We start from the raw sequence: 19,109 nt of genomic DNA, 5'->3' as shown, positions 1-19,109 counted from the left end.
CTAAGCCTAGGCCTACATTAAAATACCTCTGATAAGTTGATTTCGCAAATGTTTTAATCACCATTAATGACTTTTATTTAATTGACAAAACGTACAACATTCAACAAGAGTAATACAACCCTTCTCTGCTTGGCTATAACGTTGGTTTTGAGGCTTTCTTTGTAATATTTAATTCCAAAAAAGGATAATTTTGGTTTTTTTCTTTAAATTCCCCTCTGGGTTTTGCTCAAACTCCTCAAAATGTTTTAACATTGCATTGCGCGTAGCTGGATCAATTTTTTTTTTTTAAACTTTTTAGAATTAATGATTTTGGGGGGATAGGGGATGGATTACAGCCGCAAAAACTCAAAAGCCCATAATAATATATTCGTTTTTTTTTTAAATTTTTCACGTAACACTCTTTTTGAAAATTCTATTACTTCTCATATTATTTAATTATTATTATTATTATAAACTGCGATTATTCATATTTAACAAAAAAATTCAAATCTAAATTTACTTTGACACAAAAATTTATCTTTTAAAATGTAAATATGGTAGATAAAATTGCCAATTAACGACAATAACTAATTATTATTATTTATTAATTATTTAATTAAGAGAGAAAAATAAAAAACAAAAACTAAGAAATTTTGATTTCCCTTAAAACTAAATTTGATTTTTTTACGTTCTTTTTTTTTTAATTTAATTTTGCCCTTTTTTAAATGGTTTTAATTCCGCGATAATTAACAATTATATCGCGTTTAGTATTTTTATAATAAGTTTTTTTAAAAATGTTTAAATTCCACAGTGTTAAATAAAAATTTCTACATTTTTTTAATCTATATTTTTTTTCCAAGTTTTTTTTTCTTTTAAGCACGACAAAAAATAATCAAAAAACACTCTTTTGGTATTTTATTTTTGTTTAAATGTATTTTTCTTTTTTCTTTTTCATAATCATTTTAAACCCACTAATTGTTTATTTTTTATTTATTTATTTATTTTTTTAAAATGTTAACTTTTAAGGTAGGGATTATTTATTAATTTTTTTTAATATAATTAGACATTAGATTAATTAGAGGATTGTTTTAATATTAAGTTTACTTTTTTTTATTTAATATTATTAATAATTTTTTTATTTTCTTTAAACGTGGTTACCACTTATTCCCCACGTTTAATTAATTATTTATTAATTATTGTTTAATTAATTTTACAAGCTAAATATCATGTAATTTAATTTAATATTAAAATCAAATTAAATATGTTAAAAAAAATTAATTCCTTCAAAAAATGTTTTTTTCCCCTAAGTTATGAAATGACAAATATCTTTTATATTATTGAAAAGAAACTAAAACAATTCATGAAATTTCAGCGAAATAATTAATATTAATTTAATCTGTCGCATCTTATTAATTAATCTAATTAATTTTCACGTTTAACTCTGAAATTTCATTACAAAAAATGAAATTTAACTTTAACTACATATTAAATTATGTAATAAACGATAATGTATAAATGGGGCCCAATAAAGAATTAAAAAAAAGAAAATGAGAATAATTAATAATAAAAAGGGTTTCAAATTCAATTTAATTAAAAATTAATTTCACAAAATAAACTAGATAGTTTAGTTCTGGGCAAAAATTAAAATAGAACTAAAGGCAAATTAATAAATGTTCATGCAAAAGTTTTAATTAATTAATTAGAATCACTTAGAGGATTGAAATTAATAAAGTTAAAGTTAGTTTAAATGTTAATAATAATAATAATATACCTTATTTATCAAAGGGCCCCCTATACATTTAAATGATTTTAATGATAATTAAGTTAATTTAAAATTAACTTATCCTTAACATTATCAGCGTTAGGCTAATATTTAAATCTAACTGTTAAGGATGTTTTTTTTTTAATATAAAGAAACTAAAAAAAGGGGTCATTTCATTTTATCAATTATCATATTCATAAAACACACATGGTTTTTTTTCTTTTTTTTTAAAGTATGTATTCAATCGAATACCAGTGGATTTTTCTTGAAAAAAAAATTAATTAATTAATAAAGTATTTTCATTTGTTTGTCAATCAATTTTGAACTGATTCATTTCAGTTCATCAATTATTTCTTATATTGATTTTTAAAAAGGGTTATGGGGTTGTCCTTATTAATTAATTAATTTTATTCCTCTACAATATATTTTGTATTCACGAAAGAAATTAATTAAAAACTCTGTTGAAATATTTCCATTTTTCATTTCAAGCAAAATTAATTATTCATCCTTTTTGTTAATCATATCGTGAAAACAATATAGTTAGTTCAATATATTTAATTATCAATCCTTTTTCTAATATATTTTTGAAATAGAGAAAGGTGTGTCGTGTCATTACGTCAATTTAACACGTACGTTTTATGACAGGCTGCGCGGGAATTAATTATCCTAATCTTCAGACAGCCGATGCCTAAGTAACAAGTTATCATTTTGATTTTAACCGTCAAAAATAAAAACAAAGCTTGCTTGCATTTCTTTAAATTTTTTTTTTTTTTTGGAAACTGTAAATCTTAATCTTACATTCCCCCAGAGTTCATGAGCTAAGGTTACGGTTAATAATCATGTGTTTTTTTAATTATGTTGGGGTTGTTGATGTGGGTGGTAGTTTAGCATGGACAGAGGAAAAATCCGAAAAACCCTTGTATCGTACATAGATTTTTATCCCCTTAATCACAATTAGTTTATTTATTTATTAATATTATTATTAGTTATTTAAAACCAAAGATTAGTCATACTTTTTATGCTCCCCCGAAGCTTAGTTATAATTTTTTTGGTATCCCCTTAAATTGCATTGCATCTCCCTGAAACCGAGATAAATAGGGAATTTGTTAATTATTATTTTGTCATTTATATTTTCAATTAGTTATTTTTATTTTTTTTTTTTACGTTTGTTAAGTGCAAAAGTTTCTGGCCCATTAATTATTATTATTTAATTAGGGTTACCATAAACTTAATTATATATATTTTATTTTATAATTTTCTGGTTTACTTATGTTACTTTAAAGCGACTACAAGTCAATTTTTGTATCGCAAAAAGGGTTTGTGTCGTTCATAACCATTTTGTTATTAGTATTTTATATTATTTTTGGAAATAAATTCTTATATTTTTCAATTGCCATCATGAAATTTTGGAGGTAAAGGTAAAGATTCTTTACCACGTTTGTTTTTATCTTTATGTTTATCTTTAAATTTATATAAATCGTCTGTTATTAAACCACCACGAGCGTGTGACTTGTTTATATAACCTAAAAAGGCGAGTGTATTTTTATCGTTAACTTTTATGTATGTAAGCATATTTAGTTATGTTAATTACTTCCCCAATTTGTTATTTTATTCGTTAAGTATTTAATTAGCGGATTGTATTCTCTTTTAATGAGAAATAAAATCTCACCTAGCGTTTTTTGTTTGAACAATGTTTTTTGAATGCGGGATTGAAAGTGTTGGGATTATGGCCAGAATATCGTTTTTTAAGATTTTTTTTTGTTTTTTAAACTGCGTTTAACTTTTTTTAAAAGGTGAGCTCAGCCCTCTTTATATCATTTTTTTTCTTTTAAACTTTCCTAATGAAGGGATTAATTTTTAAAAATTCGGAATTCGGAACCACGCGTGAGTGAATTCTATCGTAGAAAACTTAATCCCTTTTGGTAATATAACGTTTAATTCCTTCTCTAACGTAAAAACAGAGCCGCTTTTCGTTTATTTATTTATTTATATCATTTAAACACCGATCTATATATTTATCGATACTTCAATCGGTGTAAGGGAAAACTTAAGAAATGGCTCATGCACGATACGATACGATGCGATCGCGATAATTCCCCTAGTGTAGGATAAAATCTAATTATTTTAGCTTAGTTTAGAAAAAAATCGTTATTAAATCGTTTCAGCTTCAAAAACCAACCAACAAACCATCCATCCACATTTGTTTTACCATTTTTTTTGTTTTAACAACTAGTACGGTGCAAACTTTCGACCACACACGTCTTAATTCAATTCAATTCAATTCTTTTCCGCGCAATCTCAAAAACATCTTTTTTTTTTTTTTTTTTTCATTGTCAACGCTCGTTTTTTTATCTTTTTTTTTTAAACGTATATAATATACCAACAACAGCTGATTTATTTTTTTTTTTTAATTTAAATCGCGTCGGTTTGTAAAAAACCGTTCGGAACAGCTGTAACAAAATAACAAACAATAGAAAAATATTTTTTTCTTCTTTTTTTTTTATCTCAAAGTTCGTTTGGTTTATTTTTTTTTGTGTATGTATAAAAAGTCTTTTCCACTCCCCGCTTATAATTTTATTTTAGAGGCGTAGATTCAATCGTCGTAAAGTTAGAGAGTCATTAGGAAAAAATTAAACAAACAAAAACTTACCTTTACGTACGTTTTCGGTCATTTGTTTATTTTTTTTTTTTTCTTAAAAAACTTCGGAAGAAAATTTGTCCCCCTTTTTTTTTACAAAGTTTAAAAAATGCCTTTTTTTCCCCCGTAGTAGTCAAATATATATAAGGTACTGTCAAACAAAATGACCGTAAACGTTCCTTGGAAGATTAATAGAGAGAAATATAACTTTTGAAACGTCGCCTCTAAAAGCTCCTCGGTGTATATATACGAAAGGAGGAAAAAAAATATTTAAAAAAACAAAAAAAAACACAAAAAAAATCAAACTTGAGGTCGATTTCTTTTTGTATCATAATACAAACACGTACACCCCCCTCTACTCTAAAAAAAACGGACAAAAAACTGAAATAATTCAAAATATTCGCCTATTTTTTTTTTTTAGATTTTTTCAAAGTTGAATCGATTAATAAGATAAATTAAAATTAGGCTTAGCAGCGTGCAATTAGCCTTATTCCTGATCAGCGCCACCTAACCATAGCGGCGACTTTGAGAACTACTGTAATCGGCAAGCCAATCAGATGTCGCTAAAATCAGGTGACGTCACTGACGGGCACTCTCGGGGGGTCTTACCAAAAATGACGACGTCACCAGATTTTATCGACATCTGGTTGGCTTGCCGATTACAGTAGTTCTCAAAGTCGCCGCTATGGTTAGGTGGCGCTGATCAGGAATAAAGCTAATTAAATTAATATTTTAATACTAAGCCTAACTTATCTATTTAGAATAATAAATTGTGCTGAAAAACGTAAGATAGATAATAGAAGAAACTATGGGGTGAGCAAATTAAACAAGTGAGGGGTTGTTTGTCTATTTATTTATACATTTGACGCGGTGATTTCGCTATAACTACTTGAGATTCTTATATTATTTAAGGAAAGCGAAATATTTTCAAAGCTAAAAATGCTTTTCGAGGAGCCTAAAAGCAATTTCCGAAACTAAACTCACCTGCTGAAACGTCACACGGGGAATTAATTCAAAAAATCGATTAAACTTTGAAAAAACAAGTGTAGAGAAAAGACCTTGGGTGGGAAAGAAAGAAAGGTTTATAGGGGTGTGTGTATGTAAAATATTTGGCGGAAATGAGATCACATTGTTTTAGTTCTTTTTGTTTTGTTTGCTTTTTTTTTTTTTTTTTTTTAGTGTAGCTGATCTCCTTGACCGACAGTCACCCGCTGAAGGTAAGGCAAACTATTGGCTACAACGACGCAGTTAGGACTAGATTGCAAAGAAGGCTCGCTGCAGTTTTCCCGCGCTATCACAGGCTCGGAAGAAGGAGAAGAAGAAGAATTATCAACAGCAGCAGCAGCAGCCGCCACTACCACAACCTCATCTTCCTGAGCGTTGGCAAACTGCTCATTGTCACCAACCAAGGGGGTAGATGGTTGGTTAGCGGCTGCCGTAGTTATTACGTTTTTGTCCTGAGACTTTAGCTGATTTATGTGAATGGTTTTGCTAAAATAATTAAATTAAACACGATGTTTCCAATGGTTTAACGTGTAAATAATAATCAATTCAGGGGAATAAAACTTACTTAACATCTCCTCCTTCGAGAGTACATCCTCGCCCAACACCCTGGGCATTATTTTGAACTTCAGTTTTGTTGTTCAAGGTGGTTTTAGTGCGATTTTTACCCTTTTTCTTGTTGTTTGACTAAATTTAAAGATGTATATCCTTCATACATCTATTCTAAATGAACTCCAAAAAGGTTGACACCACTTTACTTACTTTCATCTGGCCGTAAGTGGGGTTAGGTCTAATTCTAGCTGGAACGGTGGGTCTTCGAGGTACGTATCCGCGATTAATGGGCGCTCCACCGGCCAAGGGTGGTCCATTTCCAGTTGGAAATCTTCTGACACCACCTACGGAAGTTACCTGAGGAGGGATTTGCAAACCACGCGCTCTATTGCCATAATTGGCTCCCCAACTTCCAACAACGACTCCCGCAATTTCCAGTTGTCCTCCGCGGGCTATCATACCTCTTCTGTCTGTAACAGGAGCATTGTGACCTGAGGAAGCATCGCCAGTATTCAGATAAAAACGCTTCTTGGTTAATTGAAGTTAGCTGATGAGAAACTAACCTCCGCGACCTCTTCCACGGTTAGGGGAAACTTGTTGATGGTTATTTTGCTGCAAGTTCAAGGGGTGTCCAGCTGGAGCTATATTTAAAATAGGCGGCCCACCGAAAGCTCCTCCTCGAAAACGAGGATGCGGGATGGTAGGACGAGGAGGAAGGGCTACCAAAGGCGGGTGAGCGAAATTGGGTTGAATTCCTTCCAAAATAGCCGCCCTTAGGCGTTCCACCTTGGCTACTTGATCGAGCTAAGTCCAAGCGTCCAATCATCAGTCTGGTCTATTTTTAAGAACGAGTCTCTTACCTGTCCATCGCAAACGTCAACCAAGCTCTTGGCACTGTTGGCTTTGAGCAATTTATAATGGAAAAGTTTGCCGTCAAAGAACAGCCAAGGACACACCATATGCCAAGGTATGGGAGCTCCGCACGCGTCATTAGCTAGAAGGGCGCATTCCACACCAAACATGAAAAGGGAGGCCAGTTGGACTCCGCGTGGGGTGACCAAAGGCAACTTAAAAGTTTGTCAGAGTTTGTTAAACTTTGAAACTATGAAAACATAGAAATAATCTTTTCGCGTAGGTACCTGCATGTTTTGGGTATACTGAGCGTTCATGAGATAAGGAGAAACCGCTTGAGCCAAAAAGGCATCCAATTCCTGCTTCCTCAAAACGGGTTTTTGAGGATCGGACATGATGTATCGGAGGACGCAACAAAGCACTAACAAGTGCTGAGGCACAAAATTTGAGTTGAATATGACAGAGGCGTCGCTTCGTAGGCAAGTTAAAAAGGCTCGCATTCGCCTTTTCTTCTCATCCGGTGCAGCTCCGAACCAAAGTCTTTGTACTGTAGGGACTGCCCAATCTAAAAGTGTCGCCGGAACATTGTCCGCGTAACGATACTGGTTTTGTTTACTCCAAACCCATTCCCTGATAATTATAGGCGGGACTGTTTCTAACGAAATGCATTCAAAGAACATTAGTTTAATAACGCAAATATTAAACTAAGTCCAATCAATGTACCATCAATCCCGTCTTTCTCTTTCTTTTGTTTAACCATATAATGGAGATGATGCAAATTGAAAAGGATGGCGTAGACGTTCTGGCGTAAAGGACGAAAAAGCATGGCTGGGGAAGGAAGTTCTTGCGTATATTCTTCTTCGATCAAAACTGGGATCTTAATCTCGCCCTACAATGTACCAAAAGAAGACCCGGTCTATAAAGTTCGGGGATCTCTGGAGTAAGGGACAACTGACTCTAACCTGAGACAAAATCTGATAAATCCAAGGACTCATGAGTCCTTTTTGATGTCTTTCCGAAGTGGTTCTCAAAATTTCAGGAGCTATATTAGGGAAATAGCGTCTTTCCTTGTTTGTCGCTTCATTAACGCTAGGTTCATGGGGAGGAGAGCTTAATTTGTTTACGGGTGGAATTCCATTGGTCAGAATGGTTTCCAACTTGGGTTGAGGAGTTTTAACATCAATCTTGGCATCGGAGGAAGTTGAATTGACCACGTTTCCTACGGGTTCGTAAGCGGATGTTGTACTACCAGTAACTTCGGGGTTACTCGGGTTAGGGGAAGAATCTCTACTTGAACTATCATTATCTAATTGGAAAGCGTGGGTATGTGTTTAAAATTTTGATTTTAAGTTTAAGGAGTTCAAATTTGCCTAACAACCTGAAGTAATTGGTTTTCCCTCAGGGGTTGTTTTTGAGGAATCAACATTCTCATTACCAGAATTTTCGTTAGATTGAATTGTGGGAGGTTCAATGACAATTTGAGGTGCCGCCGCGTTGTTTCCGTACGCTTTGGTGACCTCATCGTAAGCCGTACGTGCGGATTTCTTTAAAAGATCATCAGAAATTAGACTCGAATTTGGTTTCGGTTCCATCGAGGTTGGTGGTACCTCAGTGTCTTCGGTTTCGGAGGCGAACCGAGAAGGATCAGTAGGACAAGGAGCGGGAAAAGCTTGTTGTCCATCAGAAGCCAACGTATTGTTCGAAGGCGAACAATTGTTGATTGTCTGCTGAGTGGGAGGCAAATTCTCTCGATTGTGACTAGTAGAGTTGACGTTTTGAGTCGAGAAATTTTGTTTTTTATTCCCGGGGTATTCGTGAATGGTTCCCAAACCTTTATTGGGATAGCCACCAGTCTCGTGGCGTCTACCTTGCGTGGAAGGCCGGTAATGTAAGAAACCACCCTTCGTTCCATTCAAATAATATTGAACGCAATCCTTAAACTTTTGAAGTTTGATAGGTTTGTTGCTACCGAAAACTTGTTCGGCTATCGAGTCTAGGTTTTCGATATTTGTCAGATTGCGAACGTAATTAACTACGGCGGATATCAGAGCTTCGGTCGTACCCTTAAATTACAATTAACAATTTTATAACCCATCCTAAAGCCCACCCTACACGCTCAATAATTTGCGCAAAAAAAAAACGTGGGGCCCGTTGTTTTAATTACAAAGTATAAAATAAAACGTTATCCGTACAGACTAACATTTTTGTAAAGTTCAAATATAATGTAGCAATAATTTTTAGGAAAAGGAACATCATTTGCGGTAAATTTTGGACAATATTTGATTTTCAAACAACTGAATAATATTTCGCATTCTAGTAACATTAAAATCCGTGTATTTGACGATTTATATGTAATGTTTCGACAACAAAATTGTACCCGGTCTATGGACTCAACAGCAACTCTTTTATTATATATTGGAATAATCTATAAGATGATGAATTTCATAAACGACCCCAGTTAATTCATGCAAAACATTGAGCGTGTACAGGCCGCGCAATGCGTGTGAAATTCGTGAAAAATTATAATAACCTTAGTTTTAGTTTCGGGTACGAGTTGTTTATGAAACGAGGACAAATCATCTTCGGTCAAAAGGTAATTTCCTAACAGGGCAGCGAAAATGCAGAAGCGATTGGGATGAAGGTTCAGAGTTTTCGCTACTTCATCCAAAATAAATTCTTTAGTTTCGAGGGAACCCTGAAATTAATTAGGGTATCTTTCAAATCAAAAGATAGACGGCCTAATTTCCCCAAAAGTTAATGATCTCAATTTCCACTTCTCATAAATTATTTACAAAGCTGTGTTCACAAACAATTTCCTTTGTGACGATTGCTTAACAGATAATTTACTACACGAATTTAGCACGTGAAATTTAAGCCTGGGATAAACAAACCATTCAGATAATGAAATTAAGTTGGGGTTTTTTTTTTGTAAGTTTATATGAGGCCACTTTATTCCATAGGCAAACCACGCAGCGATCACGATAGTAGAAATTTCCAAATTTATTTTTAGTTTTTAATCAATTTTTCTCTTTAGCGGGGGTGGTATCTAGTGTTTTTTTAAGCCTATCTTATCAATTGCTCTTTCGACTTCAGTAAATACGGAGCCTAATCATTTACATTTAGCGAAATAATCAGCCAGCCACGTTTAAATAAAAACCAAATATTTAAATAAACTGAGCTGAAATATTTTTTAGTTCAATGAATTATTTATGAAATTAGGCCTACAGAATATAAGATACGTTTTAAGTTAAGAAGTTAATAAAGATAAGCAAAATTAAAATGTCTCATTGTGCTTATGACAACCTTAGAAAGTTAGTAACCGATATTAGATAAAAGAAAGAGACGATGTTTTTGTCACGTCACTCTAAAACCAGTTGGCGGCAACTTAACTAACCCAAATATATATTTCGAGTTGCGCTAATTCAGTTCGATAACCCTGGATTTTAACGAATGAGCAATGAATAATATTCAAATTGTGCGATAAGTCAGACCTAAATAATCCGGGACCTTTTCTATTTTTTTCTATTTCTGTTCGAGTTGGAGATAAGTTACAAAATGAGTCTACTTTGAAAATTTTGCAATCACCACCTCCTCTTGTGGAATAAGGGATGCAATACTGCTTAAAATCTTATCAATAAATGAGTCCATCATTTTCACAGAAATTGAAAAAAAAAAAAAAAAAAAAATCTTATCGTTATAAAACCCAGACACAAAGAGATACTTCATGTTGCATATGAAAATTATTTTTAGATTTTATAAAAGGGATTAATTTTGGATTACTGAATCAGGTTTTAAGTGCATGTTCAGGTAGAATATAAAAGAGTTACACCCAAAGTAAATTTATTTATTCAGGCTACACCTTGATCGAAAACGTAAGTAAACACTACTTATTGATAATTTTGGCAAAGCTTTCTTTCTTTTTTTGAATTATAAGCAACTTTGGCCCTCTCCCCAATTTCTTCAAATATTTAAGTTCATTTACTATTATGAACCCCATTCAGCCACGTAAATTCCACCACCATTTTAACATATTGAACTCATTAGTTTAAGTTGGCTAAAATAAGAGGGTTGTCCTACCTTGTATGTTAGTTTCATCTGTTCAGCAGAGAAGTACCTGGGTGGATCAAAAATAGCGTATTCCGCGTCTTCAGCCATCAGTCCATCAAAAGAATTTTCCCGGCAAAAGGCAATGACTTCTTGATGGTGGTCATCCATGGTGCAAACCACAGTGATATTCAAATGTCGCAGGGCCATTCTAAGGCAGGTTCGCAAACAAACTGGAGGGATCCACCATACTTTCGGTGGGGGAGTGGCTTTCACAGACACATGCTTTAAAACTTGCGAAATTTTCTTGCGATTGGCCCCTTGTTGTTTGGCCCATTCTGTGGTTCTTTCCGGTTCCAAAGCCCCATTGAAAAAGACAGCCACGTCGATATTGTTGCCATGAAGCGTTTGTACTAACAGCGAGAGGAACTGGACCATACGATACCACTGGCCACCGCAAACCCAATCGGAGAAATATCCACCATAAAGTCTGTCCAGGCAACATTCTCCATCGAGAACCAAACGTAGCTGATTGTTGTAGGTGGGGAATGGAAGTTGTTGTTTGTAGCTACCGCCGCGATTATTGTTGGGTATACGACGAACCGATACGCTACGCGCGATCTTAAGAAGGTCAACTGGGACACAAGCTCCGGGACATTGCGATTCTATGAAGCTTTGAAGATTCTGAACCCCCATTTTGTTGACCTACAACTAAGCCTAACGAAAATAAAAACTATTCACTTTACCTTCAATACTGAAGTTCAAGACATAGCGCGGAGTCCAAAGAATGGCGAAATATTTCAAAACAATCACTTTCCAAGCATGGTTTAAGGTTTCAAGGCGAAAATAATAATAGCGGAAACAAACTGGCCTATTGTAGGCTAACACATGTGGACTTCCAACACCGGCCCACGAAAAAAGATGGCCGAAACCAGTGAGGAAAGTAGGAAACTCCCACTCGACGTCTTCAAAACACCACTCTACTTTCACTGATAACGCGCCATTATTCAGTTATTTTAGAACTAATTTTCACAGCGGAAAAACGAAAAATAACTAATTTAACCAAATAACAAACAGGTTACGCTAATATAATCAGATGACAGCTACATAAATTGTTTTTAGATTGACTATTTTCACGATTTCCCTCTCACCTCCGGGAAAACCGACTCTCCAAAGGCCTAGAAAATGGCCGACTCGTAGAAGGGCTGAACATAACTCTATATGGAAAGGGCCCAATAAGGTTATTAAACTAATAATAACCAAAATATCCAGGAAGTAAAATTAAGAATTATTTCGCTGTTAAATAAAGGTAATTAATATAATAATTAAACGGGTTCTAAAATCATAAAACTTCTAAAAATCCACTTTAGAAAAATTACATATGTACAGCATTGCACAAAAATCATATTACGCACCCTATGTTCCCGCGCTGGAACTAATTTTGAATTAGAAAATTTGAAAGTCCGGTTCTAGTTTCTACAAAGTTTTTAAACTTAAGGTACTTTATAAAACCCAACTATTATCGAACTTTTAGCGAATAAAATCGAGTTTCCCTATCTCGTAGCTTACGTTTATCTCTTATCTTTTGCAAAAGTTGCGTTATTAAAACTAAAATAATCGTGCGAAGATTCACTTTAGCGTGAGAGAGCGGATAACTTGGGTTACTAAAGATTTTAACTCGCGTAAACTAAAGATAACTTTGCGCGAAAGATTAAGTCAAAAAAGTTCATTTAATTTGAAGTTTTTGTCTTAAAAAGGTAGGTGTTGTTTGCCTAACTAAATATGGTCTAATAATATAGCCATACGTTTATAACTTATCTCCGAGATAAGTTATAAACTTATGATATAGCTTAATTAAACCAAACGGTAAATAAAAATTTGAACTTCAGCCAATGAAGGATTTAGTAACCTAGTAAAATAGCATTGGCACCAAAAGATTATTATAAAAAGGAGTTAAACAAGGTCAAAATTAAAATGAGAACCAAGAAGATAAGCCTGAACTAAACCTTAAGATAACCTTTAAACGGTAAAACCTTTAAAACTTCAAAAGAAGGTCTTTGAACTAAACTCTTCCTAAACCACGACTAAATACTTATTCAAATTAAAGAAAATCGTACGATAAAATATAGACGAGTAGTAGAGAGTAGAGAGAAAAAACCTGTACATTTTTGGCTACATCCCAAGAGAAATAGAATCCCATTTATCAGATTAACAAGCCGCCCGCCAAATACCTAACTGTACCATGCAGCAGCAGCCTTAAAAACAACCTTTCCCATTGTTTCAAGTCAAAATTAAAACCACGTAGAAACAACTTCCTAGTTTACCATCCATAAATTCCATAAAAACCGAATTAAAAAGCAAATTTCTTGAAAGCAAAACAAGCGTTTAAAAATACGAACGTTGTCCTTGTTTCATTTAAATATTTTCAAGGAGAAATAAAAACGCTTTAGTGTAGGGGTGTATATAATACTGTGTGTTTTCGACCGCCCTTATCATCCCCTGAGAACGTGTCGATGTTTTTTTTTCTACTATCAGCATCAGGAAAACCAGTTTATATATTTAATAAGACATAAGACGGCCGGAGCCCGTTTGAGCAGGGTTTGTTGCTAATGTAATGAAAACTTTGTTGGGATTGGATAGAATTATCTGTTATTATTTTCTAAGAAATTGTCTGATATCATTTATTTCTGTAGGCGAGACAGACGTGACAAACGGCAAACAGCGACGCGATATAGGGGCTACTATTTTTGGTTATTTGACCCAAGCAGCTGATTATAAATAGAACATCCTTGGCTAAATAATATCTCATTATAAAGATGACTTCCTTAAACAACGTCTCCAAATTCGACATATCAGACTTTGAGCACATAAGCACAAAGGTTAGAAGTAACTCTCAACGCACAACGCTCTCACTATCTTTAATACTTAGATATAGCGAAGCCCACTTGTGTTTTAGTATTTTCCGAAATTATAAATATAATTTAATATAATGCAGGAAATTGCTAGGGGACAATTTGTAACTTTGTCCGAATATACTTACCAAGATGGACACCAAGGAAATAAGTAAGTTAAAAATATAAGTACTTTTTGAATGTTTCCCTAAAACGTCCTTTATTATTATAAAGGTCGTGGGAAGTTGCTGGTAGAAGTTATAGGCCAATTGGATCCGATGTTGATTGTATGTTTTTATAAGCTTTCAAATCGTATTTTAATTAAAAGCGAGCTTATTAATTAATTATAATTTAGGTGTTAGCACGCTTCCTGTTTTAAGGCGACTTTTAAAATACGATTGCGTTATATTAGTTAAACAATACAGACCAGCTTTAAAGGCATTCACTTTGGAATTACCAGCGGGTAAGTAAATAAATAAAATGGAAACAACTTTTTTGTTCCTTAATCATATTTTTGAGATAGCGCTATGAAAGGCAGGAACCTACCTTCTGTAATACCAGGGATAGATTTAATTTTAGAAGTAGGAATGGAGAACTGTTAGTATTTACTTCAGTCTGACTCATAGAGCCCCTCCCTCCAACACGTAATGAAAAGTTTAAATGATCTTATTGGCTCACTTTAACTACGTTTTGATGACGTTGTTGACGGGGACGGCGAAAGAGACGTAATTCCTTTTTACCTCTGTCGCTATGACCCGCCTCTTCTTTCATACCGCGGAAGGGGGTCCGGGACTTTGACGCGCGCCCAGATTACTCTGTTCTCCATTCCTACTTCTAAAATTAAATCTATCCCTGGTAACACTACGTGACATATTGCCTTCTATAGCGCTACCCCAAATAACTGATATAACTTACGGAAAAATAATATTTTGCAATACAAAATAAATAAATTAAAACTTCTTTATCTTTAGGTCTTGTTGATCTTGACGAAAAAACTGAAGAAACAGCTCTTAGAGAATTAAAAGAAGAAACCGGTTATATTGGAACCAGTGTTAAACATATTAGTCCAGGTAAGTTTAAATTAAACCTAATAATTAATAAACTAACTCTAGCTAATTAATTCCACTTTAAAATTGTTTAAAGTTACAGCTTTGGACCCTGGTCTATCTGACTCTACTATGAAAATTGTCACAGTTGAAGTAAGTTAACCATTAACTTTGAGTGTTTGTATAAAGTAGTGAATATTAAAGAATATTCTACACTTAAACCATTTCAGATTGACGGTGACAGCGTGTTGAATCATTACCCAAAGCAATGCTCTCTCGATTCCGGTAAAAAAACGATATATTAGTTACTTTTTATCTTAACAAAAACAGCATGAACAATATTATTAGAACGTGGACGTTAACTTTTTTTAGCAATTACAGACCGTATTGACGTCGTACACATTCCTGTCTCTGAGCTTTTGGATCGCATTAACGGTAATTAAGACGCAAATTAATAAATAAAAAGAAATAAATAAAAGAAAACACTAAAAATTAAAATTTTGCAACGCAACGCAGATTATAGCGAACAAGGTGTTATAGTAGACTCCAGAGTTTATACATTCGCTATTGGAATGGCTATGGGTGCCAAACTTGTCTTGTAAGTACTTAAAAATACTCTTAATAAGAAATTTAATTGAGATTAACTCAATTATTATCGTTGCAGGCCAAAAAAGAAGAAGTAAACGTGAAAAAAAAAAAATATTTTTTTGTTTTTTTTTTCATTTTTAGAAATTAAATATTACACCATATTTTTTACATTAAAATTTTATAAGGTTATTTTTTTTTTTTGCTATAATCTGGTCACTTATTTTTTTTTTTTTGCCAAAATTTATTTTTTTAAAAACTTTGAAATTTGAATAAATATTTTGTACATATTATTAATTAATTATCATAAAAGAAAATAAATGAAAAAAAAAATATACAATTTTTATTTGGGTTTAAATTTGTTTTTAAAAATATATCGGTTATAATTTTCGATATCCAAGACAGAAATGTGGTGTTATTAATTCTTAAGCTAATTATTTAATTAAAGAACGAAGCAAAAAGGAAGGATTGAGTAAAATAGAACTATAAAGAAGCGAAATCGGAAGGGGGGAAAAAAACTCTGGTTCCTGCTATTTACTTCCTAGACATTGGGCTTGGTAATCTCGTAATCCCTCCTTTGTATCCATAAGGCAAATTGAGTGTTTGGGATCTAGTTAAACTTGGGGTACGAGGTGAAGATGTAGCTAACGACCTCCTAATTAAAAAAATATTAAAAAAAAATATTATTAAGCATAGCAGTCAGGGCTCCCACCAAAATCTCAAAAATATATAGGGGAAAAAGGGACTTTTCAGGATAAAAATAGGGACCTAAATTTTAAAAGTAGGAACCAAAAAGGGACCACTGGTATAACAGAATGATATCTATTCTGTGAAAATATCACAAACAGTTAGGAACCTATTACTCTTTTCTATTTTTTCGACAAAATAGGATATTATTTCTGACTTTCTTTTGTTTATATTCTTATTCTAAGGGAGCGGTAGGTAAGACTTGATACTGGCTCTAATGTATAAGGAAGGTTTTTTTGATTAGAAGTAACCATTTTCGTATCATGTTTACTGTTTTTTAAAAAATCCACTGAACTAGAATTTGGGCCTTTACAGGGTTCGTACAAAATTTTTGGAATGAAATTACCTGACTTTTCCAGGTTTTCCCTGACTAACTTGAACAAATTTCTCTGACCATTTGCAATAACGTACATGGCGAACATATATGAAAACCAGTCTAAATTCAGTCGAATAATTTTTGCACGAGTTGTTATTGTTATAAAAATTAGCCAATTAATTCGTTTAAATTTAACATTAAGTAAATCATAAAGAACCGGAGCGAGCGAAGCGAGCTCCGCAAATTTGGGGCTCTGCTAAAATCTCAGACAAGACATTTTCAGGTCACCCTTATACTTTTTATAAAAATAGGGTGATTTAAGGACCGAATATCAATTTTAGGGTAGATTAAGGACCTTGTAGGAAAATAGGGACTTTTAGGGACCTGGTGGGAGCCCTGAGCAGTGCATAGTTACCAACCTTCCAGGTGTGTTTGACGCGATTCCACTCGTGTTTGGTATCATTGACAATCTTCCAGGAGTCAAAGGAACCTGTCTTCCCGGTGTTGGCAATAAAGACAGTCTCCTATTAGGAGTATTTGCAGTAACAACTGGACTCCCTTGTGGCGTAACAGCCCTTGGACGTCTATTATTAACAGATACGGGACTAGAAATGGTGGTCACATTCATATTGGGAGCTTGAAGACCAGGTTTAGGTTTAGTGGTTCTCGATCCAGTTTCAACTTTGTTCAAGGCGGGAAACTTCTGTTGGGCTTTGACTGGTCCTGGTTTGACAAATGAACTTCTGGACGCGTGTCCACCAGTAGGTGGTACAATTTTAGGTCTGGTTCCGTAACCGGAACTTCTAACTGGTTGTAGAGATGATTTTGTTTGAGGGGGTGGAATAGCTGGTTTACGCAAAAATGATGAAGAAGAGGGTTGGGCCAATTTTGTCGGTAGAACGGTAGTAGGTTTAGAATTGAATGTAGTTTTTGTTTTAGGCTTAGGTAGGCCAACCAAAGACTTGGATTTATTCAAGGGAGGTTGAAAAGATGGTTTTTCCTCCTCCTCTTTGACTGAGGAAGGAGTTAGATTAGATGGTCCTGAAGAGTGACGCGTTTTCGTGGGTTTCTTTAAACTGTAGAGAATTTTTTTTAATTATTTTTAAAATCTGTAATTAATTAACCATAATGGAATTAAATTAATTAACCCTTTACCCAATGTGTTCCATATCATCGCTATCCAAAGAGTAAGTTTCCCGTCTAATATGAAGGGGTTCAATATGGGGAATATCAATATTAGCGGAAACTAGGAAAGATTCCTCATCAGTGTCTAAATTATAAGTTTTTTTCCTAATTGGTTTTGTTTCATTTTGAACGTAGTTAATCAATTGCGTGACGTCAGCCGCATTCTCAGTTTCGTTTACTTCAGTTAAGAGAATAGGGATGGTTATATTCATATTGTTAGTGTTTACGGTATTCACTTCCTCATCTTGAACTATTTTATCAGAAAACACCGAATCATTTGACGAAACTGATTCTGGGGAGATGTTTTTCTTGGTAGAACGAGGGGTTTTGTGTTGGGGTAACCTGTTAGCTCGGAAAGGGTCATTTTCTTTATCGCTAGAGCTTTTTCTGACTCCTTTACTCGGGGTTAAGGAATAAGTAACGGGGCTATCATCGAAGGAAAACTCATCATCTCCTAAATCCTGAGATGATTTTCCAGAGGAGCAAATAATGTATGTTGAGGCGGAATTAAGCCTTCCTCCTTCGGATGAACTTATGGATAAGGAAAGTCGACGAGAGATTTTATTTGCCTCCTTTGAAATTTCTACGTTCCATTGATCTTGATTGTTTTCAGAAACAATTTGAGTTCTTAAAGGCATATATTCAGGGGTTTCCCTAATGGGGCTGTTACAAATTTGTGGTTAATTGAAATTATAATAATTAAACTCGATTAACTATATCACCTTTCTTCTAGGATATCAGGCAAGTCAAAATTAAAAGTTTCATTTCTTATGTCATCTATTTAATGTAATTTCTGATATCAGTATGCGGTAGAAAGGAAAAAGTATCTATCTACTGTCTAAGAGGAATACTAACCATCGGAAAATATATCCATTATGTCTGAATCGCTAATTTTAAAGTTATGGTTGGTATTTGTCAAATTGGAATCAGATTCGGTACTACCCCTTCTATTTTCAATTAGGGTCATAGTGCAATTAGCACTGTCAAAATGCAAAATATCTGACATGCTAAAGTCTCCGATGTTTGATTTGGTATCATTGAAACTTAAATCGAGTAAATTACCCGTTTTACACTCTACAAGATAGTTAATTGCGCCGCAATTAAGTTAACGATACTTAATTTTGAATTAATTTACTACCACCACCACTTACCAACATTAGGCTTAACATCCATCTTGGTTGGTATTAGATGATTAACCCTAATTCTCTTAAAATTAAACTTAAAACTAGCAAAAAAATCTAATAATCGCGGTTTTAAATAGCTTAAAAACCAATTTCAATTAAAAATTGTTAACTAATTAGATAGAAAACATCGACAACTATGAAGCCAAAACTGTAATCAACACGACTTGAGATATAATTATTTGAAAATACTGTGTCGCAATTTTATTGGTCAAAGTCTATGACAGACTTTCGTCATGGACGAAGGATGCCCGTGAAAAACATTCGACGCTCTACAGGATGTGCAACTCCCTATACTAAAAAGTAGACAAGTCGATACTAGCGCCGCC

The 19,109-nt window shown here is 33.7% G+C and overlaps 3 protein-coding genes across 7 annotated transcripts; 1 reads left to right on the top strand and 2 right to left on the bottom strand.

Moving 5' to 3' along the window:
* Nucleotides 1-51: 51 nt before the first annotated feature.
* On the bottom strand, nt 52-12,078 carry LOC149691675 (constitutive coactivator of PPAR-gamma-like protein 1 homolog). Of its 3 annotated transcripts, none has more exons than XM_089869050.1 (12): nt 10,863-12,078; nt 9,316-9,480; nt 8,393-8,848; nt 8,221-8,329; nt 7,748-8,091; nt 7,509-7,674; nt 7,073-7,440; nt 6,794-7,000; nt 6,497-6,737; nt 6,144-6,424; nt 5,950-6,068; nt 52-5,870 (listed from the first exon to the last, which is right to left on the bottom strand). In XM_089869050.1, the coding sequence occupies exons 1-12, from the start codon at nt 11,523-11,525 to the stop codon at nt 5,555-5,557; spliced, it is 3,435 nt and encodes a 1,144-aa protein (XP_089725176.1). In that variant the 5' UTR covers nt 11,526-12,078; the 3' UTR covers nt 52-5,554. The 3 variants fall into 3 exon arrangements, with proteins under 3 accessions (XP_089725176.1, XP_089725175.1, XP_089725177.1); XM_089869049.1 differs by having other exon boundaries at nt 8,164-8,329; nt 10,863-12,075; XM_089869051.1 differs by having other exon boundaries at nt 7,748-8,004; nt 10,863-12,074.
* A 185-nt stretch (nt 12,079-12,263) lies between these two features.
* On the top strand, nt 12,264-15,695 carry LOC149691674 (ADP-sugar pyrophosphatase-like). 3 transcript variants are annotated; one of them, XM_089869058.1, is made up of 11 exons: nt 12,264-12,586; nt 13,523-13,708; nt 13,825-13,892; nt 13,955-14,007; nt 14,076-14,183; nt 14,692-14,790; nt 14,864-14,919; nt 14,997-15,051; nt 15,139-15,201; nt 15,283-15,364; nt 15,431-15,695. In XM_089869058.1, exons 2-11 carry the CDS (start codon nt 13,646-13,648, stop codon nt 15,447-15,449), a joined length of 666 nt encoding a protein of 221 aa, XP_089725184.1. In that variant the 5' UTR covers nt 12,264-12,586; nt 13,523-13,645; the 3' UTR covers nt 15,450-15,695. The 3 variants fall into 3 exon arrangements, with proteins under 3 accessions (XP_089725184.1, XP_089725186.1, XP_089725185.1); XM_089869060.1 differs by having other exon boundaries at nt 12,283-12,586; nt 15,148-15,201; XM_089869059.1 differs by lacking the exon at nt 12,264-12,586 and adding an exon at nt 12,646-13,440.
* On the bottom strand, nt 15,047-19,010 carry LOC149691673 (uncharacterized). Its single transcript, XM_089869055.1, has 6 exons — nt 18,751-19,010; nt 18,455-18,673; nt 18,322-18,376; nt 17,570-18,262; nt 16,834-17,490; nt 15,047-16,006 (listed from the first exon to the last, which is right to left on the bottom strand). Exons 1-6 carry the CDS (start codon nt 18,770-18,772, stop codon nt 15,886-15,888), a joined length of 1,767 nt encoding a protein of 588 aa, XP_089725181.1. The 5' UTR covers nt 18,773-19,010; the 3' UTR covers nt 15,047-15,885.
* Between the last annotated feature and the right edge of the window lie 99 nt (nt 19,011-19,109).

The sequence above is a fragment of the Phalangium opilio genome, unplaced genomic scaffold (genome assembly GCF_054372755.1).
Source record: "Phalangium opilio isolate 3A_F unplaced genomic scaffold, DU_Popi_V2 ptg000025l_1, whole genome shotgun sequence".
Classification (NCBI taxonomy): Eukaryota; Metazoa; Arthropoda; class Arachnida; order Opiliones; family Phalangiidae; genus Phalangium; species Phalangium opilio.
This window is presented reverse-complemented; position numbering and strand designations above follow the sequence as displayed.

Coding starts and splice junctions, on each gene's coding strand:
- LOC149691675 (XM_089869049.1), bottom strand. CDS start 11,525: ATGGGGGTTCAGAATCTTCAAAGCTTCATAGAATCGCAATGTCCCGGA. Junction 8,330..8,392: donor CCGAAACCGAAGACACTGAG/GTACCACCAACC, acceptor GATCTTTTAAAG/AAATCCGCACGTACGGCTTA. Junction 6,738..6,793: donor TTGACGTTTGCGATGGACAG/GTAAGAGACTCG, acceptor GCTTGGACTTAG/CTCGATCAAGTAGCCAAGGT.
- LOC149691673 (XM_089869055.1), bottom strand. CDS start 18,772: ATGGATGTTAAGCCTAATGTTG. Junction 17,491..17,569: donor GATGATATGGAACACATTGG/GTAAAGGGTTAA, acceptor AATTCTCTACAG/TTTAAAGAAACCCACGAAAA. Junction 16,007..16,833: donor GCGTCAAACACACCTGGAAG/GTTGGTAACTAT, acceptor TTTTTTAATTAG/GAGGTCGTTAGCTACATCTT.
- LOC149691674 (XM_089869058.1), top strand. CDS start 13,646: ATGACTTCCTTAAACAACGTCTCCAAATTCGACATATCAGACTTTGAG. Junction 14,184..14,691: donor CACTTTGGAATTACCAGCGG/GTAAGTAAATAA, acceptor CTTTATCTTTAG/GTCTTGTTGATCTTGACGAA. Junction 15,202..15,282: donor GCTTTTGGATCGCATTAACG/GTAATTAAGACG, acceptor AACGCAACGCAG/ATTATAGCGAACAAGGTGTT.